The 18,805-nt window shown below is 33.9% G+C and overlaps 1 protein-coding gene across 6 annotated transcripts in view; it reads right to left on the bottom strand.

The window, feature by feature from the left end:
• Positions 1-18,805, bottom strand: part of COP1 (COP1 E3 ubiquitin ligase) — a 249,419-nt gene that overhangs the window by 175,003 nt on the left and 55,611 nt on the right. For all 6 annotated transcript variants that reach the window (XM_053605282.1, XM_053605283.1, XM_053605284.1 and 3 more), the window contains one exon: positions 14,008-14,076. In XM_053605282.1, the coding sequence (XP_053461257.1) occupies positions 14,008-14,076 (69 nt within the window). The remainder of the gene's footprint in view (positions 1-14,007; positions 14,077-18,805) is intronic.

Raw genomic sequence — 18,805 nt, 5'->3', positions numbered from 1 at the left:
ATTATGTGAATGATAATCAATTACAAATCAATTCCTAGGTAAAATCAGCCATCACAGAGTTTGGGGATACTAAAAATAAATGAATAACAATAAATATATAAGGTGGAGAACAGAGACAATACTATTTGAGAACATGATCCGAAGGCATCCTTAGTAAACACTCTCTTCACACTGTGCCAAAATCTAAAAAAAATTTATAAATACTATTAAATGTAAAAACCAAATAAGTATTAGAATCCCTTCTGAAGACAAAATGTAGAAGAATTCAAAAACAAATTGACACTATCACTATTGACAAAAGCTTTGGTGCAGGTAGGTGTCGTCAGTATTCATCTATTTGACCATCAGTAATGGCATCACGAAGATATCCTTGGCAGCGCCTGTGGCTCAGTGAGTAGGGTGCTGGCCCCATATACCAAGGGTGGAGAGTTCAAACCTGGCCCCAGAAAAACTACAACAAAAAATAGCCGGGTGTTGTGGTGGGTACCTGTAGTCTCAGCTACTTGGGAGGCTGAGGCAAGAGAATCGCCTAAGCCCAAGAGCTGGAGGTTGCTGTGGGCTGTGACACCATGGCATTCTACCGAGGGCAACAAAGTGAGACTTTGTCTCTAAAAAAAAAAAATAAATAAATACAAAACCAAAAAAACAAAAAAAGTATGCTTAAGCATTAAACTACTAATTGAATTTTTAACATTAATATAATTGAGAATTATACACAATTGAAGACAATGTTACACTTTCAGGAGAAAAAGCAAATTTTAAAAAGTAGTAGTAAAACTTAATATATACTAATTGTAAAAGAGTTACTAACAAAAGCAAAATATTTAACCATATGAAATGTACACTACAGTAAGCCAAAATATTCATCATCCTATACAACCACCCCACAGACGTACATATACTTAGTATTTAATTTCTGTAATGTCAAATTTACCATAAGACTTCATTCACCCTTCCCACAGAAACTTTTAAAAGTTGAAAAGAAATCATAGAACAAGCAAGATGATAAATAAATAATAAATAGGCAAGCAAATTAAAATGACTTATTGAAAATGAAATGTAAGCAGATGTTAATACCAGGAGACGGTAATAAGTCATAAATGTAGTGTATGTTCTAATACCTAGAGCAATCACTGAAAAACCATACAAAAATATGTACTCAAAACATTATAAAATCAAAAAGGAATACTAAAAACACTATTCCAGAACCCACTGGGAGAAAACCAAATAAATAATAACAAAGATAGTAACAAAAACAGAGAAATGAAACAAAAAGGGCTCACGTAAGCCATAACATTTACATAAAATACTATGTACACAATTAAAAGACTGAGACTGGCAGAGTAGACAAAAAAGCACAGTCCAGGAGCCGTGCCAAGATGGCCGACTGGAACCAGGTTTCCACAGAGGCTCCTGACCAGAAGGAGAGTTAAAGGACAAAAGTTTAGCAAGTAAGCTGATGGTCTGAAGCTGAGCCAAGAGAGAAGGGTAAAGAACGCACATCAACACTCCTGAGGTGAGCTGTGACCCCAAGGAAACAAACAATAGGTACAAAATGCATCACCAAGCAGATGGGAGTCCCCTCTCCCATGAGAACAGCTCACCAGTATACTTTATACAAACAACTAAGCAGAGTTCAGATCCCCTCCTATTTTATCCCACCGGAGAGACCCTCTAAAAACCGGAACTCCTTCCCTACAGAGGACTTAAGAATGTGCCATGGCATTCTCCCACCAGGCATAAAACTGTATTAAACTAATATTCTCTACATGCAATTTTGAACTCCCTGCACTCCCCTCCACTCTCACCCTGAGGTATGGAAGCCTGTCCCCCATGGAATCCAGATTCTTGGGCATTTTCTTGAGAGGTGTGCACAGGGTGTGGGCAAGGAAGAGAAGTGGAGAGCAAAAACGGATCATTCTCTCAGAGAACTCTGGGATAATTAATATACGCTTTAAAGGAATTCTGGAAGATGAAGAGGTTGCTTCAAAAGGCACAGAAGCTCTTCTTCATGAGGTAATGAGGGAGAACTTTTCACACATGCCAAGAGATTCTGAAATTCACATAGCAGATAGTTTCAGAATCCCAGAAAGACTCAACGCAAATAAGACCTCCTAGACACATTATAATTAACTTCACCAAAGTTAAAAAAAAAACGAAGACAATTCTGCAAGCAGACAGACCAAAGAAAACCATAACCTACAAGGGGAAAAATATTAGAATGACTGCACATCTCTCTGCTGAAACCTTTCAAGATAGAAGAGGGTTGTCATCAAATTTTAATCTCCTAATACAAAATAACTTTCAACCCAGGATCCTGTATCCAGCTAAACTGAGTTTCATTTATGTTGCAGAAATTAAATACTTTAATGACATTCACATGTTGAAGAAATCTGCCATAACTAAACCAGCTCTCCAGGATATTCTCAGACCTATCCTCCATAATGACCAGCACAATCCTCCACCACAGAAGTAAACTCACTCAGAAACTTTTGATCAAATTTCAACTTCCACAGTGGCAAAAGGATTAAAAATGTCCACTGGACTTTCGAAAAACTTGATACGCCAAATTCTACCAGGCTTATCGATATTTACAATTAATATGAATGGCTCAAATTGTCCTCTAGAAAGGTACAGGTTGGCTGACTGGATACAAAAACTCAGGACAGATATCTGATGCATACAAGAATCTCATCTTACCTTAAAAAATAAATATACGCTCAGGGTGAAGAGATGGTCATCTATATTAAAGGCAAATGGAAATCAAAAAAAGGGGTTGCAAATTTATACTAGATACAACAGGCTTTAAACCAACAAAAGTAAGGAAAGATAAGGATGGTCACTTCATATTTGTTAAGGGTAACACTCAACATGATGAGACTTCTATTATTAACACTTATGCACCCAATCAGAGTAAGAGAGACTCGAACAGAGATGAGCAACTTGATTTCCTCCAGCACCATAACAGGTGGAGATTTCAACATTCCTTTGGCAGTGTTGGATAGATCACCCAATAAGAAACTCAGCAAAGAAATTTTAGATTTAAACTTAACCATTTAACAATTGGATTTAACAGACACCTACATAACATTTCATCCAAACAAAACTGAATACACATTCTTCTCATCAGTCCACGGAACATACTCCAAAATTGATCACATCTTAGGTTACAAGTCTAAACTCAACAAATTTAAAAGAATAGAAATTATTCCTTGTATCTTCTCAAACCATCATGGAATAAAAGTTGGACCCAGTAACAACAGGAATCTGCACACTCATGCAGCAACATTGAAACTAAATAACCTTATGCTGAGAGATAGCTGGGTCATAGACTATATTAAGAAGGAAATTACCAAATATTTGGAACAAAACAATAATGAAGACAAATTATCAGAACCTCTGGGATACAGCAAAGGCAGTCCTAGGAGGAAATTTTTAGCACTGAAAGCCTTCCTCAAGAGAATGGAGAGAGAGAAATTTAACAACTTAATGGGACATCACAAGCCAACTGAAAAAGGAAGAACTTTCCAATCCCAAACCCAGCAGAGGTAAAGAAATAAACAAAATTAGAACAAAATTAAATGCAACTGAAAATGAAACGATTATACAACAGATCAATAAATCAAAAAGTTGGTTTTTTGAAAAGGTCAATAAAATAGATAAACCTTTGGCTAAGCTCACCAAGAAAAAAAGAGTAAAATCTCTAATTTCATCAATCAGAAATGGCAAAGATGAAATAACAGACTTTTCAGAAATTCAAAAGATCCTTAATATTATAAGAAACTCTATTCTCAGAAATATGAAAATCTTAAGGAAACTGACCAATGCTTGGAAGCATGCCACCTTCCTACACTTAGCCAGAATGAAGTGGAAATGTTGAACAGGCCTATATCAATTTCCGAAATAGCATCAAGTATACAAAATCTTCCTAAAAAGAAAAGCCTGGGACCAGATGGCTTCACAGCAGAATACCACCAAACTTTAAAGAGGAAATAGTACCTATATTACTCAACCTTTTTCAAAATATAGAAAAAGAAGGAATACTACCCAACATATTCTATGAAGCAAACATTACCCTGATCCCCAAACCAGGAAAAGACCCAACAAGAAAAGAAAATTATAGACCAATATCACTAATGAATATTGATGCAAAAATATTCAACAAGATCCTAACAGAATCTGCCAACACATCAAATTATACACCATGACCAAGTGGGTTTTATCCCAGGGTCTCAAGGCTGGTTCAACATACATATAAATCTATAAATATAATTCAGCACATAAACAAATTAAAAAAACAAAGACCATATGATTCTCTCAATTGATGCAGAAAAAGCTTTTGATAATATCCAGCATCCTTTCATGATCAGAACAATTAAGAAAATGGGTATAGAAGGGACATTTCTTAAACTGATAGAGGCCATCTACAGCAAAACCACAGCCAACAGCATACTGAATGGAGTTAAACTGAAATCATTTCCACTCAGATCAGGAACCAGGCAAGGTTGCTCATTGTCTCTACTGTTTTTCAACATTGTAATGGAAGTCTTAGCCATCGCAATTAGGCAAGAGAAGGCAATCCAGGGTATCCATATAAGGTCACTAAAGATCAAACTTTCACTCTTCACAGATGATATGATTGTATATCTGGAAAACACAAGGGATTCTACTACAAAACTCTTAGAAGTGATCAAGGAATACAGCAGCGTCTCAGGTTACAAAATCAACACTCATAAATCAGTAGCCTTTATATATACCAACAATAATCAAGCTGAAAAAAAACAGTCAAGGATGCTATTCTGTTCACAGTAGTGCCGAAAAAGATGAAATATTTGGGAATTTACCTAACAAAGGACATGAAAGATGTCTATAAAGGGAACTCTGAAATTCTAAGAAAAAAAAAAATAGCTGAAAATGTTAACAAATGGAAAAACATAGCATGCTCATGGCTGGGAAGAATCAACATTGTTAAAATGTCCATACTACCCAAAGCAATATATAATTTTAATGCAATCCCTATTAAAGCTCCACTGTCATACTTTAAAGATCTTGAAAAAACAATACTTCATTTTATATGGAATCAGAAAACATCTCGAATAGCCAAGACATTACTCAGAAATAAAAACAAAGCAGTAGGAATCACGCCACCAGACCTCAGACTATACTAAATCGATAGTGATCAAAACAGCATGGCACAAAAACAGAGAGGTAAACACATGGAACAGAATAGAGAACCAAGAGATGAACCCAGCTGCTTACTGTTATTTGATCTTTGACAAGCCAATTAAAAACATTCAGTGGGGAAAAGAGTCCCTATTTAACAAATGGTGCTGGGTGAATGCCTGGCAACCTGTAGAAGCCTGAAACTGGATCCACACCTTTGACCATTAACTAAGATAGACTCTCACTGGATTAAAGATTTAATCTTAAGCCATGAAACTATAAAAATACTAGAAGAAAGTGCATGGAAAACACATGAAGAAATCAGTCTGGGAGAATATTTTATGAGGAGGAGCCCCCACCCCCGCCGGCAATTGAAGCAGCATCAAAAATACACTTCTGGGACCTGATCAAACAAAAAGCTTCTGCACAGTCAAGAACACAGTAAGTAAAGCAAGCAAACAGCCCTCAGAATGGGAGAAGATATTTGCAGGTTATGTCTCCGACAAAGGTTTAATAACCAGAATCCACAGAGAACTCAAACGTATTAGCAAGAAAAGTACAAGTGATCCAATTTCAGGGTGGGCAAGGGTCTTGAAGAAAAACTTCTCTGAAGAAGACAGGCGCACGCCCTACAGACATATGAAAAAATGCTCATCATCCTTAATCATCAGAGAAATGCAAATCAAAACTACTTTGAGATATCATCTAACTCTAGTAAGATTAGCCCGTATCACAAAAATCCCAAAACCAGAGATGATGGCATGGATATGGAGAAAAGGGAACATTTCTACACTGCTGGTGGGAATGCAAACTAATATGTTCCTTTTGGAAAGATGTTTGGAGAACACCTTAGGAATCTAAAAATAGACCTGCCATTTGATCCGACAATTCCTCTATTAGTTATATATCCAGAAGACCAAAAATCACACTTTAACAAAGAATAGTTGTACCAGAATGTTTATTGCAGCCCAATTCATAATTGCTAAGTCATGGAAGAAGCCCAAGTTCCCAATGACCCACAAATGGATTAATAAATTGTGGTATATGTACACCATGGAATATTATGCAGCCTTAAAGAAAGATGGAGACTTTACTTCTTTCATGTTTACATGGATGGAGCTGGGACATATTCTTCTTAGCAAAGTATCTCAAGAATGGAAGAAAAAGTACTATGTACTTTATCCCATGTACTCAGCCCTACCATGAAACCAATTTATAGCTTTTATATGAAAGCTATAACCCAATTATAGCCCAAGAATATGGGGAAAGGGAAGAGGGATGGGCAGGGAGGGGAGAGAATGGGTGGAGGAAGGATAATTGGTGGGACCACACCTACGGTGCATCTTACAAGGGTACATGTCAAATATGCTAAATGTAGAACATAAATGTTTGAACACAATAACTAAGAAAATGCCATGAAGGCTATGTTAACCAGTTAGATGAAAACATTTCGAATTGTATATAAAACCAGCACATTGTACCCCATGATTGCATTAATGTACACAGCTATGATTTAATAACAAAAAAAAAAAAAAAACACAGTGCAACTATATGATGCTCTGTGAGAAATCCACCTCAAACACAATGATTCAGTAATTGATAAAATAAGGACAAAGACTCAGTAAGGTTGTAAAAAATTCTTACCACATATTTAGCAGCTTTACACAAAACCATGTAATTGCAGAAAACATACTCTTTTTAAACATAAATAACTAAAAATTTAACCAACTACAAATTAGTATATCAAATACTACAAAGGAATAAAACAAGGTATGTTGCATTCATAATGCAATTGTTAAACCTACTAACAAAAAAGACAAGAAGATTATCTCCATGTTCAAGTAATAAGAGGTTTATTTCTAAATGACCTCCTATAATCCTAAGGGAAAAATATAATAAAATTAGAAAATATTTTGAACTAAACAATAACATGATACCAAAATCATTAGGTGTAGATTAAAAAAAAAGAAACTATGCCCCTAAATGCCTATATTATAAAAAGCAGTTTGCACAGAATTATGCATATCCAAGTCCACAAGTTAGAAAGGAATAATAAAATAAAACCAAAGAAAGCAGAAGGAAGGAAATAATAAGAAACATAAATTAATAAAATGAGAAAACAAACATAAAAGAGAAGACACTAGCAAAGCCATAAAATTTTAAATCTCATAAAATTAATACATCCTTGAAAAGAAACTGATCAAGAAAAAAAAAAGAGAAAAAGGAACAGCAAAATAAGCTGTGTCAGGAATGAAAGATAAGACACTAAGAACCATGAGGATACTAAAACCTTAAAACCATTATGCCAATAAATTTGAAAATTTACATGACATAGACAACTTATAGAAAAAGTTTAACATTATCAAAAGGGATATCTAAAACAAAAACCTGAATCTTAAAACACTCAACAAAGATAGCCTTCCTAGACTATGTAAATTCTTCTAGAAAAAGAAAATACATTTCCCAATTCATTGAGAATTAACATAATCTTTACAGTAAAACTAGACAAGATCAAAATTGGACAAATTCAGTGTAAGAAGAAAACAATCTTACTCATGAATATCGGTGCAAAAATCCTAAACAAAAGCATGGTAAGCCAAACTACCTAGAAGAGGACATACACAATGACCAAGTTTGGTATACACACGGAATGCAAGTAAGGGGAAACTGTCATGATGGGATTTCCTAGAATGCAGAATGTTTAGTGATAGAACTAAATGTCAACCAAAACGGCTGTTCATCCCAGGTGCAAAGCTGATTAACTTTCTAATGTTAAATCAATGTAATTATTCACATTAATAAAAGCAAAAAGAAGAATTATATGATTGCCTCAGATGCACAAAAATTTTGGAGAATATTCAACCCCACTCATAATTTTAAAAAGCCTTAGTAAACTGGGAATAAAAACAGACCTCCTTGAATGATAAAAAGGACCTAAAAAGCCCTACAGAAAACATCATACCTAATGGTGACACGTCGAATGCTTTCACTTTGAGATCAGCATCAAGACTAGGATGCCCCGCTATCACCACTTCTATTCATCATTGTACCGGATGTCCTAGCCAGCAGAGTAAGACAAGAGAAATAAATAGAATATATAAGGATCATAAAAAAGAAACTGAACTTGTTATTATTTGCAGATTATGATGTGTACATAGAAAACAGAGAAGAACCCACAATTAAAATTAATAAGAGTCAACCAGGTTGCTGAATATTTTTTAAAATAATGTATGTAAAAATTAAAATTGTATTTCTATAGATCAGCAACAGTAAGAAACTAAAATTAAAGATGCTAATTCATTTATAATAGCATCAAAAATAACTAAATCTAAAATAAAGATATGTAAGAATAATACCCTGAAAAACATCATAATTTTTAAAAATTACTTAAGACTTAACCATAAAGAGACATACCATGTTTATGGATTAGAAGACTCAATATTGTAAATATACAGTCTCCCAAATTTATACATAAAGTAATCCCAATAAAAATCATAGCAACTTTGCCATAGAAATGTACTAGCTGATTCTCAAATTTATATAGAAATGCAGAGTGACAAACAGCCTATACTTCCCAGATGAAGAGCAACTTACCTAAAAATTCTAGCTTTTAATACAAGGTAGTACATATGTATTGCCAAAAGGACAAATAGACCAGTATAGTAGAAAAGCCTAAAAACAAATCCATACACGTATGAATACTTGATATATGAGAAAGGCAAAACTTCAGATCCATGGAGAAAGAATGGACTTTTTAATAAAGAATGCTTGGACAGCTGGCTATCTATATGAAAAGATCCCAATACCTCACATTGAACACAAAAATAAACCTTCATATAGAGTATAGATCCAAATGCAAAAGATAATAAAAGAATAAAACTTCAATAAGGCACAGTGTAAGAAAATATCTTTATGACCACAGGTAGAAAAGACTTTTTTTTTTTTTGCAGTTTTTGGCTGGGGCTGGGTTTGAACCCGCCACCTCCAGCAAATGGGGCCAGCGTGCCCCACTCCTTTGAGCCACAGGTGCCACCCTGGAAAAGACTTCTTTAAGAACACAAAAGACATTAATTGTAACAGCAAAGATAAATTTGACTTTGTTGAAGTCAGAAACTTCTGTTCACCAAATGACATCATTAATACAGTGGAAAAAGCAGCGTAAATAAAGGGAAGGATAGTTGTAAGAGATAGATCTATCAAGAATGTATACCTAGCATATATAAACATCAAACTTTTAAGAAAAATCAACCAAGTAGAAAAAAAATGCAGAAGTTTTTAAACAATTACTTCAGACACACACACAAAAATCCAAGTGGCCAATTAACACAGCACCAAATGCTCAACCTCATTAGTCATCAGGGAAATGCAAATTAAAACCACAAAGAGATAGAAGTACATATTTCAAGGTTATCTAAACTGAGAAGTCTATTGATACCAATCATTGGCAATAATACAGAGCAAAAGGAATGCCTGTACAATGACTATAGAAAGAATAAATAATACCACTTGCTTAGGAAAACATTTTGGTATTATCTATTAAATCTGGAGATAGGCATACCCTGTGAATCATTAATTCCACTTCTAAATATACCCCATACAGACACCTGCATACACATATAAGACAATAGCATTGTTTGTGAACAGCCCCAAACTGAAAACCTAAATGTCCATAAACAACAAAAATGGAGTATACTCACTTAGTAGAATACTACACAACAACAAAAATCGATAAGCTGTAGTCTTATACAACCCTATGGATAAATCTTAACATTGAGCCAAAGAAGACATAAATGAAGAGTACATATTTGCCCAAGGACATTTACACAAAGCTCAAAAAGAGAAAGAACTATAAATACTCAGGCAACAAAACATTAAAGAAAGACAAGGAAGTGATTGCCATAAGTATCAGAATATAAGTTACCAAATGGGCAAAGGAGGAGACTATAATTAGGAAAGGGTTAGCAGGGGCTTGGGGAATTCTAAAAATATTCTGGTGTGTTCTCGATGGTGGTTACATGAATGGTCACTCTACTCTTAATTCTTACAATTGGATTTAAATACATTTCTGTGTTTTCAAATAAAAAGTTTAAAATTCAGTAAAATTCCAAACAAAACCCAAAAGAAATCAAGACTCATCAAAACTGTTCTATTACAGTAAATTAAATAGGTACCAAAAACATACAAAAGTAATTTAAAATTAAATCAAATGAAAAAGAACTTCTGTTAAGTTGACCACTCAAGAGACTGTTAACAAACTGATCAACATAAGCAACTAGGCCTACTATACTTATATGTACATGTGGTGCATGTCTGGTCTATGATAATTAGGCCAATTTAAGGAAGTAGTCAATGTAAGGAAGTGGTCAACTATGGAAGTTCTACGGTATAAGGTAACTGCTCAAATGCTGGTACAAAAAACACTGGCTTTTACGTGGAATCCAAAGCCCTTTTCTTCAAACTAACCATAAAGGAAGACTAATATGTTCACTTAAATACATGTAATTATTAAATATATGGTAGGCAGGTTCTATGGTGATGGCCTCCAAATATCCCCATCTCTTAGTATTCATACCCATGATTAATTTTCTCCAAGTGTGGACTAAACCAATAACTTATTTCTAATAGAGAAAAAAGCAAAAGTGTTAGGATGTATCTTCCAAGAAGAAGATACGAAAAGTATATGATTTCTGTTTTGTTTTCTTACTCTCTCCCTTTGAAGAATAGTCATCTGCCATGTAATTACCCTATGGGGAAGACCATGTGGCAAGAAATTGGTTTCTCTTTCCAGCAGCTAGTGAGTAAGCTTGAAAGGGTTGCTATCCCAATCAAACCTTAAGATAACATTTATGCTGTTATCAAACCTTAAGATAACATTTATGCAGGCCAACACCTTAACTGCAGCTTGGGGAGAAAGCCAGAACCAAGACACTCCCCTAATCTACACTAAGATTCCTAACTCAAGATATTAAATGTTTGATGTTTTAAACCAATGGATTTGAGGATAATTTGTTACACAGCAATAGATAACCCAAATGCCTAACACGTACCTTACACTTTCCATTCTCTTAATATTCTAAAGAGAGTCAATAGGAAAAAGTCAAAATTAAAAATTAAATGTAGGATTATAAATTGCCCTAAATTACTAGCCAAATGTGACACTGGGGTAATGATTATGTTAAATTTAAAATGCATATTTAAATTATTAGATTGGCATATATCAATGTCTAAACCAGAGCTGTCTAATCTAATGTCTAATCATACATACAAAAAGTATGTATGGATCTTTCTTTTGCTAACCAGTTTAGTGTTTGTGTTCTTTTTTTTTTTTGTAGAGACAGAGTCTCACTTTATGGCCCTCAGTAGAGTACTGTGGCCTCACACAGCTCACAGCAACCTCCAACTCCTGGGCTTATTCTTGCCTCAGCCTCCCAAGTAGCTGGGACTACAGGTGCCCGCACAACGCCCAGCTATTTTTGGTTGCAGTTTGGCCGGGGCTGGGTTTGAACCCGCCACCCTCGGTATATGGGGCCTGCACCCTACCGACTGAGCCACAGGGGCCGCCCTAGTGTTTGTGTTCTTAATGTGTGGCCCAAGAGAACTCTTATTCTTCCAACATGCAGCAGAAAAAAACTTGGTCACCCCTGGCCAATACACAATATAAATCCAATTAAAAGTTACAATGAAATCAGGAGGTTAATTTTCAAAGTATGAATGTTAATCTTAGGAAAACAAATTTAAAACTAGTAGTGTGCCTCCTGGTAAGTCTGTATTTTACTTGAATAAGTAAACTATACTACAGAAGGTACGATCTTCAGCTACTATATCCATTTTGAGAATTAAACATGCAAATAGAGTTTATAATACATACAAAAAAAAAATACAACCACTGACTTTATTCTGAGTGCACTAAAACATGAGGATTAATCAACTACAGTTTTTAGACTAAAGCTTATAATGATTACAAATTGTTATAGTATCCAAATCCAATCATGGCAAAATTTATAAAATTTAGTAAAAGGAATAGGTACATTTTTAAAATTTGTTAACCTAGCTCCTCAAAGTTGCCCACATAATTAAAATTGAAATACTCATTCACTCAATCATGGATAAATTAAAAAGAAGAAAACTAAAATGTGGTTAATACTAAAAAACCTCAGGCACTAATGAAAACATTAAATATTTCAAGACAGAGATAAAAACCACTCATTTCATTTAACCACAGGTATCCTTATGCTTGGACTGTTCATTTCACTGACTCATTTCCTTATTCATTATCAGGTACTTTCTTATGTACAGAATCTCATTCTCAATGAGTTTATTTTTATTTTGTTACTTTTTTTTTTTTTTTTGCAGTCTTTGGCTGGGGCCAGGTTTGAACCCACTACCTCCGGTATATGGGGCCGGTGCCCTACTCCTTGAGACACAGGTGCCGCCCCTCAATGAGTTTTAAGTCTAAAAGAGAAACACATATAACTACTACCACACAAATTTATATTCTATTTAGAAGGTAATATATGAAATATAAAAAATTATTACTTTTCTACAGCAAAAAACAATGATAGTGTATATGTTGCCTTACTCATTTTATTTCCATATAGTAAAATATTTTCAGCCTTACTAAATCAAGGTGTGGTGCAAGGACCACAAATTTCAACACCACACGGAGCTTACTGTAAATGCAGATTGTCAGGCTCCAACACAGGCCCCCTTAATCAGAACTTGCTTTTTAACAAGATCCTTGGGTGGTTCTCATGCCTACTGCAATTTATCCTGGACTATCAGAGATTTAAACAAATGTATGACTGGAAGCCATCTCTTCCCCAACCAAAAACCAAAAAAAAAAAAAATAAATAAATAAAAAATAAAAAAATATAAAAGGCACAGTAAATCTTACATTTATAATGAAGATGTTTTTGTTAATATACATATTAAAATTACAATTGTTAACTTAGCAAAAATTAAGAAAAAGAAAAACATAGTCACAAATGATGTAAAGAATATTTAGCTATCAACACTAGCATAATCCAGCAAAATCTAATCTGAAGTAATTCAGAAAAAGTAAAAATAGGACACAATGAATAATTAAAAGAAGGGGAAATATATATTAAGGCGATGGAAAGTTCTGGCAATACACACCTAAATTACTTTGTCAAAATAAAAACATCTCTCAACTTTTTATTTTCAAACAGAATAAAGATAGCCCAGAACACCAGCACAGATTACACTTTTTTATAATGAGTATAAATTCTGTAATTAAGCAATTATTTTTAAAGTAAAAATAACAAATTTGAGATTAGGAATTTCAAGAAAAAATACAGCATTCAAACTTATTTTAGTTTGCTATACAGAGCACAGGATTTTGACTATTTAATTTTCCCATATTTTATGTACGTGTAAAATGACTGAGGAATTTGTAAATGTTAAGTTAGAACATTCTGGCCATTAAGACTATTAATACAAAATTCCTTTTTGGCTATCCTATATAACTTAGATTTTCTAAATTCTAAATAAGTAGCCATGTTTTTACTTGTTTTCAGCCTCATGCATTTTTTTCTCAGTTTACTTTTCATGGCTATCATTTAATATTTCTACTTTTTATCCTTTATAGCTTCGAGGTAAGTAATTGTATTAATCTTATTGAAAACTCCTCAGTGTATCTCCAGAAAAAGATTTTTAAAATACCAAGTTGTAAAGGTGAAAGAAGTTAAAGTAACAAAAAAGAAAACCTCCTAAAAATTAAAATGCTTTTTAAAATATTTAAATAAACTTTTTTAACTTGAAAGGCTTTTACAAAATGAGAACAGTCAACACTAGTAAATGAAACATAAAACACACAAAATATACCTCTCTCTTATTTCTTCTTGCAACCTTGAGGAATTCCATAAGAATCTGTAGTTGGGCAGCATGTGATTCCTACAATAAAAAATTATAATTTTTCTTTTAAAAAAATGTAAATTTGAGCCCAGTTTTCTTTAATACCATAGTATAACCAGTATGAAGCAACTTTATGCATCCATTTAAGTTAGTCTATTAATTTTATTTAATCAAATTTCCCATTTTCTAGTTGGCATATTGAAAAATGAACAATTGCCCACAGCCCTAACTAAAACTAATTTTAAGAAACAGATAAAAAAATTGCATTCTTCATCTACCATCCTTAGAAATCTATTTATAGGGAATGGCAATTCTGTTACCAAACTCTTACCCTGCTCTCCTCAATTTAACCTGTTCAACATCAAGACAAAAATCAGAGTGGAACACAGGTTCCAGATAATAAAATGACATTCCTTATATAACTGTATTTGCAGAATAAGTGTAGAAAATACAGAAAGGTATAGATACCTTTCAGGACTCAAATTTAGTATTTTTCATTATTGTATCTTAAAATCACACAGGTATAAGAGTTAATACATTTCTGTAAATGATATGAGTCAAATCAAATACTTAAAAATGAAGAGTTTTAATATAATCGAAGAGGTAAGAGGGAATAATTCAAATTAGCAGCTGAAACAAAGAACACATAAATAATTATGAGCCTTAATATTTCCTAAGTATCAAAACATAAAAATACAAGTATATGTCTTTTACTGCTAAAATCCACAAGAAGAACCAAGATTTCCAGATGAATCTGACAAATACATGTGAAAAGAATATCAAAAGCTAAAAATGAAATAGCAATACAGGTAGTTCAAAAACAAATAATTTTGGTCTTGTCTTATATATTTGAAAGGGAGAGTTAAAAAACCTGGGAGAGCAATTCCAAAGCAAACAGAAATACATAAAAGAAAAAGATTAGTAAAAATTTTATCTACCTAGCTATGCAAAAGAATTATATGGAGCATTTGTCAAAATAGACACTAAGTCAGATGTTAGAAATTCAGATTCTATTGCTTTAGAAAAAGTTTAAAGAATCTATATGTTAAACAAGTGCTCTGATGATAAGATTAAGACAATTAAAATCATAAGACTTACCAAGATATATAACACATACTACAAAAAAAAAAAAGCATGGTTACCTCACACCTACTCCCAGAGTCTATCCCTCTGTGGAGAGGACAGGGATCTTTTTCTATTAAAAAGTAAAAATAAAAGGCAAAACAGACCAAGAAAATTTTCATGTCAAAGCAAATAAGAACAGATAAAACCAAATATGAACTGTAATCACAATAGGGTATTTCAATTTAAAAACAATTGAATTAGTGTTTTTACAATAGATTAAGTTTGTAAAACAAGGTATCATGAAGACTGAAATTTTTGTCCTGTATTAACAAAATCCATCTTGTTGGATCCAACAAGATCCATCTTTATAATTGGATCTTAGACTCATTCTTTTTTTTTTACAGTCTTACTTTGTCACCCTCAGTAGAGTGCTGTGACATCACAGCTCACAGCAACCTCAAACTCTTGGGTTTAAGTGATTCTCTTGTCTCAGTCTCCCTAGTAGCTGGGACTACAGGTGCCCTCCACAATGCCCAGCTATTTTTTGTTGCAGTTGTCACTGTTGTTCAGCTGGCCCAGACTGGGTTCAAACCTGCCAGCCTTCTATGTGGCTGGTGTCCTTACCCACTGATATTATGGGCACCACCCTCAGATTCATTCTTGAGAAGTGAGTTAAACTGTCAAAAAGAACAAACTTACAAGGGCTTTGTGAACTAACGGTGACAACAAAGCATCCCAGATCTTTCTTGGGACTTCTCTCTATATTCATTATTTACAACTATTCACACATCATTTGTCTAGACAGCAAAAACCACATCTTTATACAAAAATTAACTGCCAAAACTGCTAATAAAGTAACATAGTTTATGCAAAGGAAGTACATAATCTCAAAATTATAATTTTAAACACTTCATTTCAATCTATCAACTAGAACAAAGGAAAGAAAATATAACTGATTTCTAGAAAGGAGGTAGGCAGGAAGCTTCCCAAAGCATCAAGATCAAAGGAAAAGTGGGACCAACTACAAATACTAGAAATTCAACATACAGCACATTTTTCTGCAGTTTAATCTTCAAAGAAATAACTGAAGAAAGAAATATAAAATTTATGATACTATAATTCCATATGTAAATATGAAAGAAAATTATACATAAAACAGTGGAGAAGTAAAAACAGAATGCCTAAAATGGGAAGAGTACAACCAAAATGTCTAGAAACTGAACATAAAAATAATCCCCTAAAGTCATTAAACCAACTACCAAAAATAGAAGTACAAGGAATTAATTCCCTAAAAATGTTTCACAAATGTTAAAATTTCCAAAAATAATTATGTAAGCCCAATTCTCCCATTTTCAGATAGGAAAACTGGTGTGAGGAAAAAGTGAAAAGAAATGTTCAGAAAAAAAGAAAGACACTTATATATTTAGAACTAGGACTCTTAGTACTCTTTATACTACAGCAAGTTTTTGTCATGTTTGTTCAATCTGATTCATAGTCAATTGTCTCAAGATAAAGCATATTTTCCATCAGATACAAAAGATGCTTCTAATTTTCTATATTTTATCTTTCTCTACAATTAAATTTTGTTTTATTCTGAAAGTCCAAAATAATTATCCTTATTATGGAAACTGAAGAAAATGCCTCATCAGAGCCTACTACAATTAAATATGTTAATCATATGTTTAACTCTTCTTGTTCCTATTCCACACCTTAGTATCTCTTTGATATATGGCATGTTAGATAGTTTCCAACAGGAGAAAATGTACTGGGCACACCTATGTAAACATCAAATGTAAATTATCATTAAATATTTCACTGTAAATGAATAACTTGGTTCTTACAAGTTTAGTTGTAAGTTCTTTCTAAGTACAGTTAATTCTATATGAGTTTCTTAACAGGAGAACTGGCACTTGGAGGGTGGAAATGTTTCTTTGCATAAGACATTCCAAATAGAAAATCTTAGGCAATTCATTTAGAAAAATAGAAGTAAATAAAAACAACATTGAAAAAAAAATTGCTTCTAGGGAGTTGAAATAAGGGTCAGAAGTGATGAAATTAGGGACTGTTGATTTTTGCTATAAACCTTGTAATCAGAAGTATTCATTATTTGGATTTTTTTTTTTTTAAGAGAAGGGCAAGAAAAAACAAGAGGGAGAGAAAGAGAAAAAGGAAAAAGAAGGTGTGGCAACAGGAAGTCAAGATTCTAACCTTAAAACTCTTATAAGGGTTTCCTCCACATGGCTTCAGGTTCCCTATCTTATAATATTTTAGAGAGAACATTTCACAAGCAAGAGTCACTTTGCTATATCTTACTTAATAAGACATTACTATTATTTAAATAGAGACTTTTTTTTCTTATCAACACATTCTTTTCCTTAAATCTACTGTCAACAGAAAATTTCTAAATTATTTTCATGTGAGTTTGAATAATGGACAAAAGTCTTCAAATTGGGGTACACATACTCTGGAGAATGCATGAAGATCTTCCAAAGTATATATGGACAAAGAGGGTTTTAGAAAATTAATCCTCAAATGCCCAACCTTCTACATGTCTCATCTAAAACTGATTTCACCAGGCATCAATCCAGTTCCAGCTGGAATTTAATTCCAGCTTCTTTCAAAATTTCTCTTCTCACTCTTTAAAGACGAAAGGGCATCCTTGAAGAAAATAACAGAAAAATATATAATCCTGCAATTTCCTAGTAACAGTTAAAGATCCTATGAGTTCTCTTGCTAACAAGGCACCCCACAGTTCTGTTTTGCTCAACTTCTGAAAAGAGCTGGACAGGCAGAAAAGGTATGTAAATCTTTCTCTTTTAAAAATGCCAGAGTACTTGGTTCTCTCTGCAATCACTCTCTCTCTCCCCTTCACTGTCTTTGCCCTTTTTATGCTTGGGAAAAATAAAATAAAATAAACTCCTTTCTACCCTCATCTTTGGGGAAATCTCTCTAAACCCAGGTGCATTAGTTCACACCCTACCATTTTGGTGGCCCACAGAGGGAAACTGAGCTATTTCTCTACATCCATATGAGGAATTCATTCTTCTGTCATCTTGAAACTGCTCCCTCCTCCCTCCTGTGTAGTTTCTAAGACTTCATTCTTGGTGCCCTCATTTGGTCACTAAGTCTCCAGGGCTTTGAGAATGGTCATGCACTTGAAAAAGGAGCTGGCAGCTTCATGGTTTGGGGAAATCTGGTGCTGGTCTGCCACTCTTGGAAAAGTGCCTGGGAAGGATGCTTCCTAGTCATTTCTTCCCAGACTTCACACAGACCCAGGGACACCTGGATCTGGGGAAGTTCCTTCTCAATTTCAAGTCTTCAGGATGTCCACCTTCTGGCCAGCACCTTAAATTGTGTTTCAGGTCTAATTCAGGATTTGGGGATGCCCGATGTATAATAAGCACCTCAAAAATCTACTGGTGAATGCCTCACTCAGACTCTGCATCAATGTATGACTGTCCCTAAAGCCCTTCCCCATTTCCTTCTCCTAGTTGCTGTGATATGCAACATTCAGTGAGAACTTTGGTACTCATCAACCTCTGTCCCAGTTCGTAAATTAAAAGACCAGTAAGTTTGGCCCAAGAAGGAATCTCTTAAATACTACTCTAATACTCAATCTTCTATCACCACTGGCCAGTGAGGGGTCTAAAGTCCTAAACTTTCAAGTGTTCTTCAAATTTGCAAGACTTTCTGATCTTCACTC

Source organism: Nycticebus coucang, chromosome 10, assembly GCF_027406575.1.
Source record: "Nycticebus coucang isolate mNycCou1 chromosome 10, mNycCou1.pri, whole genome shotgun sequence".
Classification (NCBI taxonomy): Eukaryota; Metazoa; Chordata; class Mammalia; order Primates; family Lorisidae; genus Nycticebus; species Nycticebus coucang.
The sequence above is the reverse complement of the archived record's forward strand: the minus strand, read 5'-3'. Positions and strand labels throughout refer to the sequence as shown.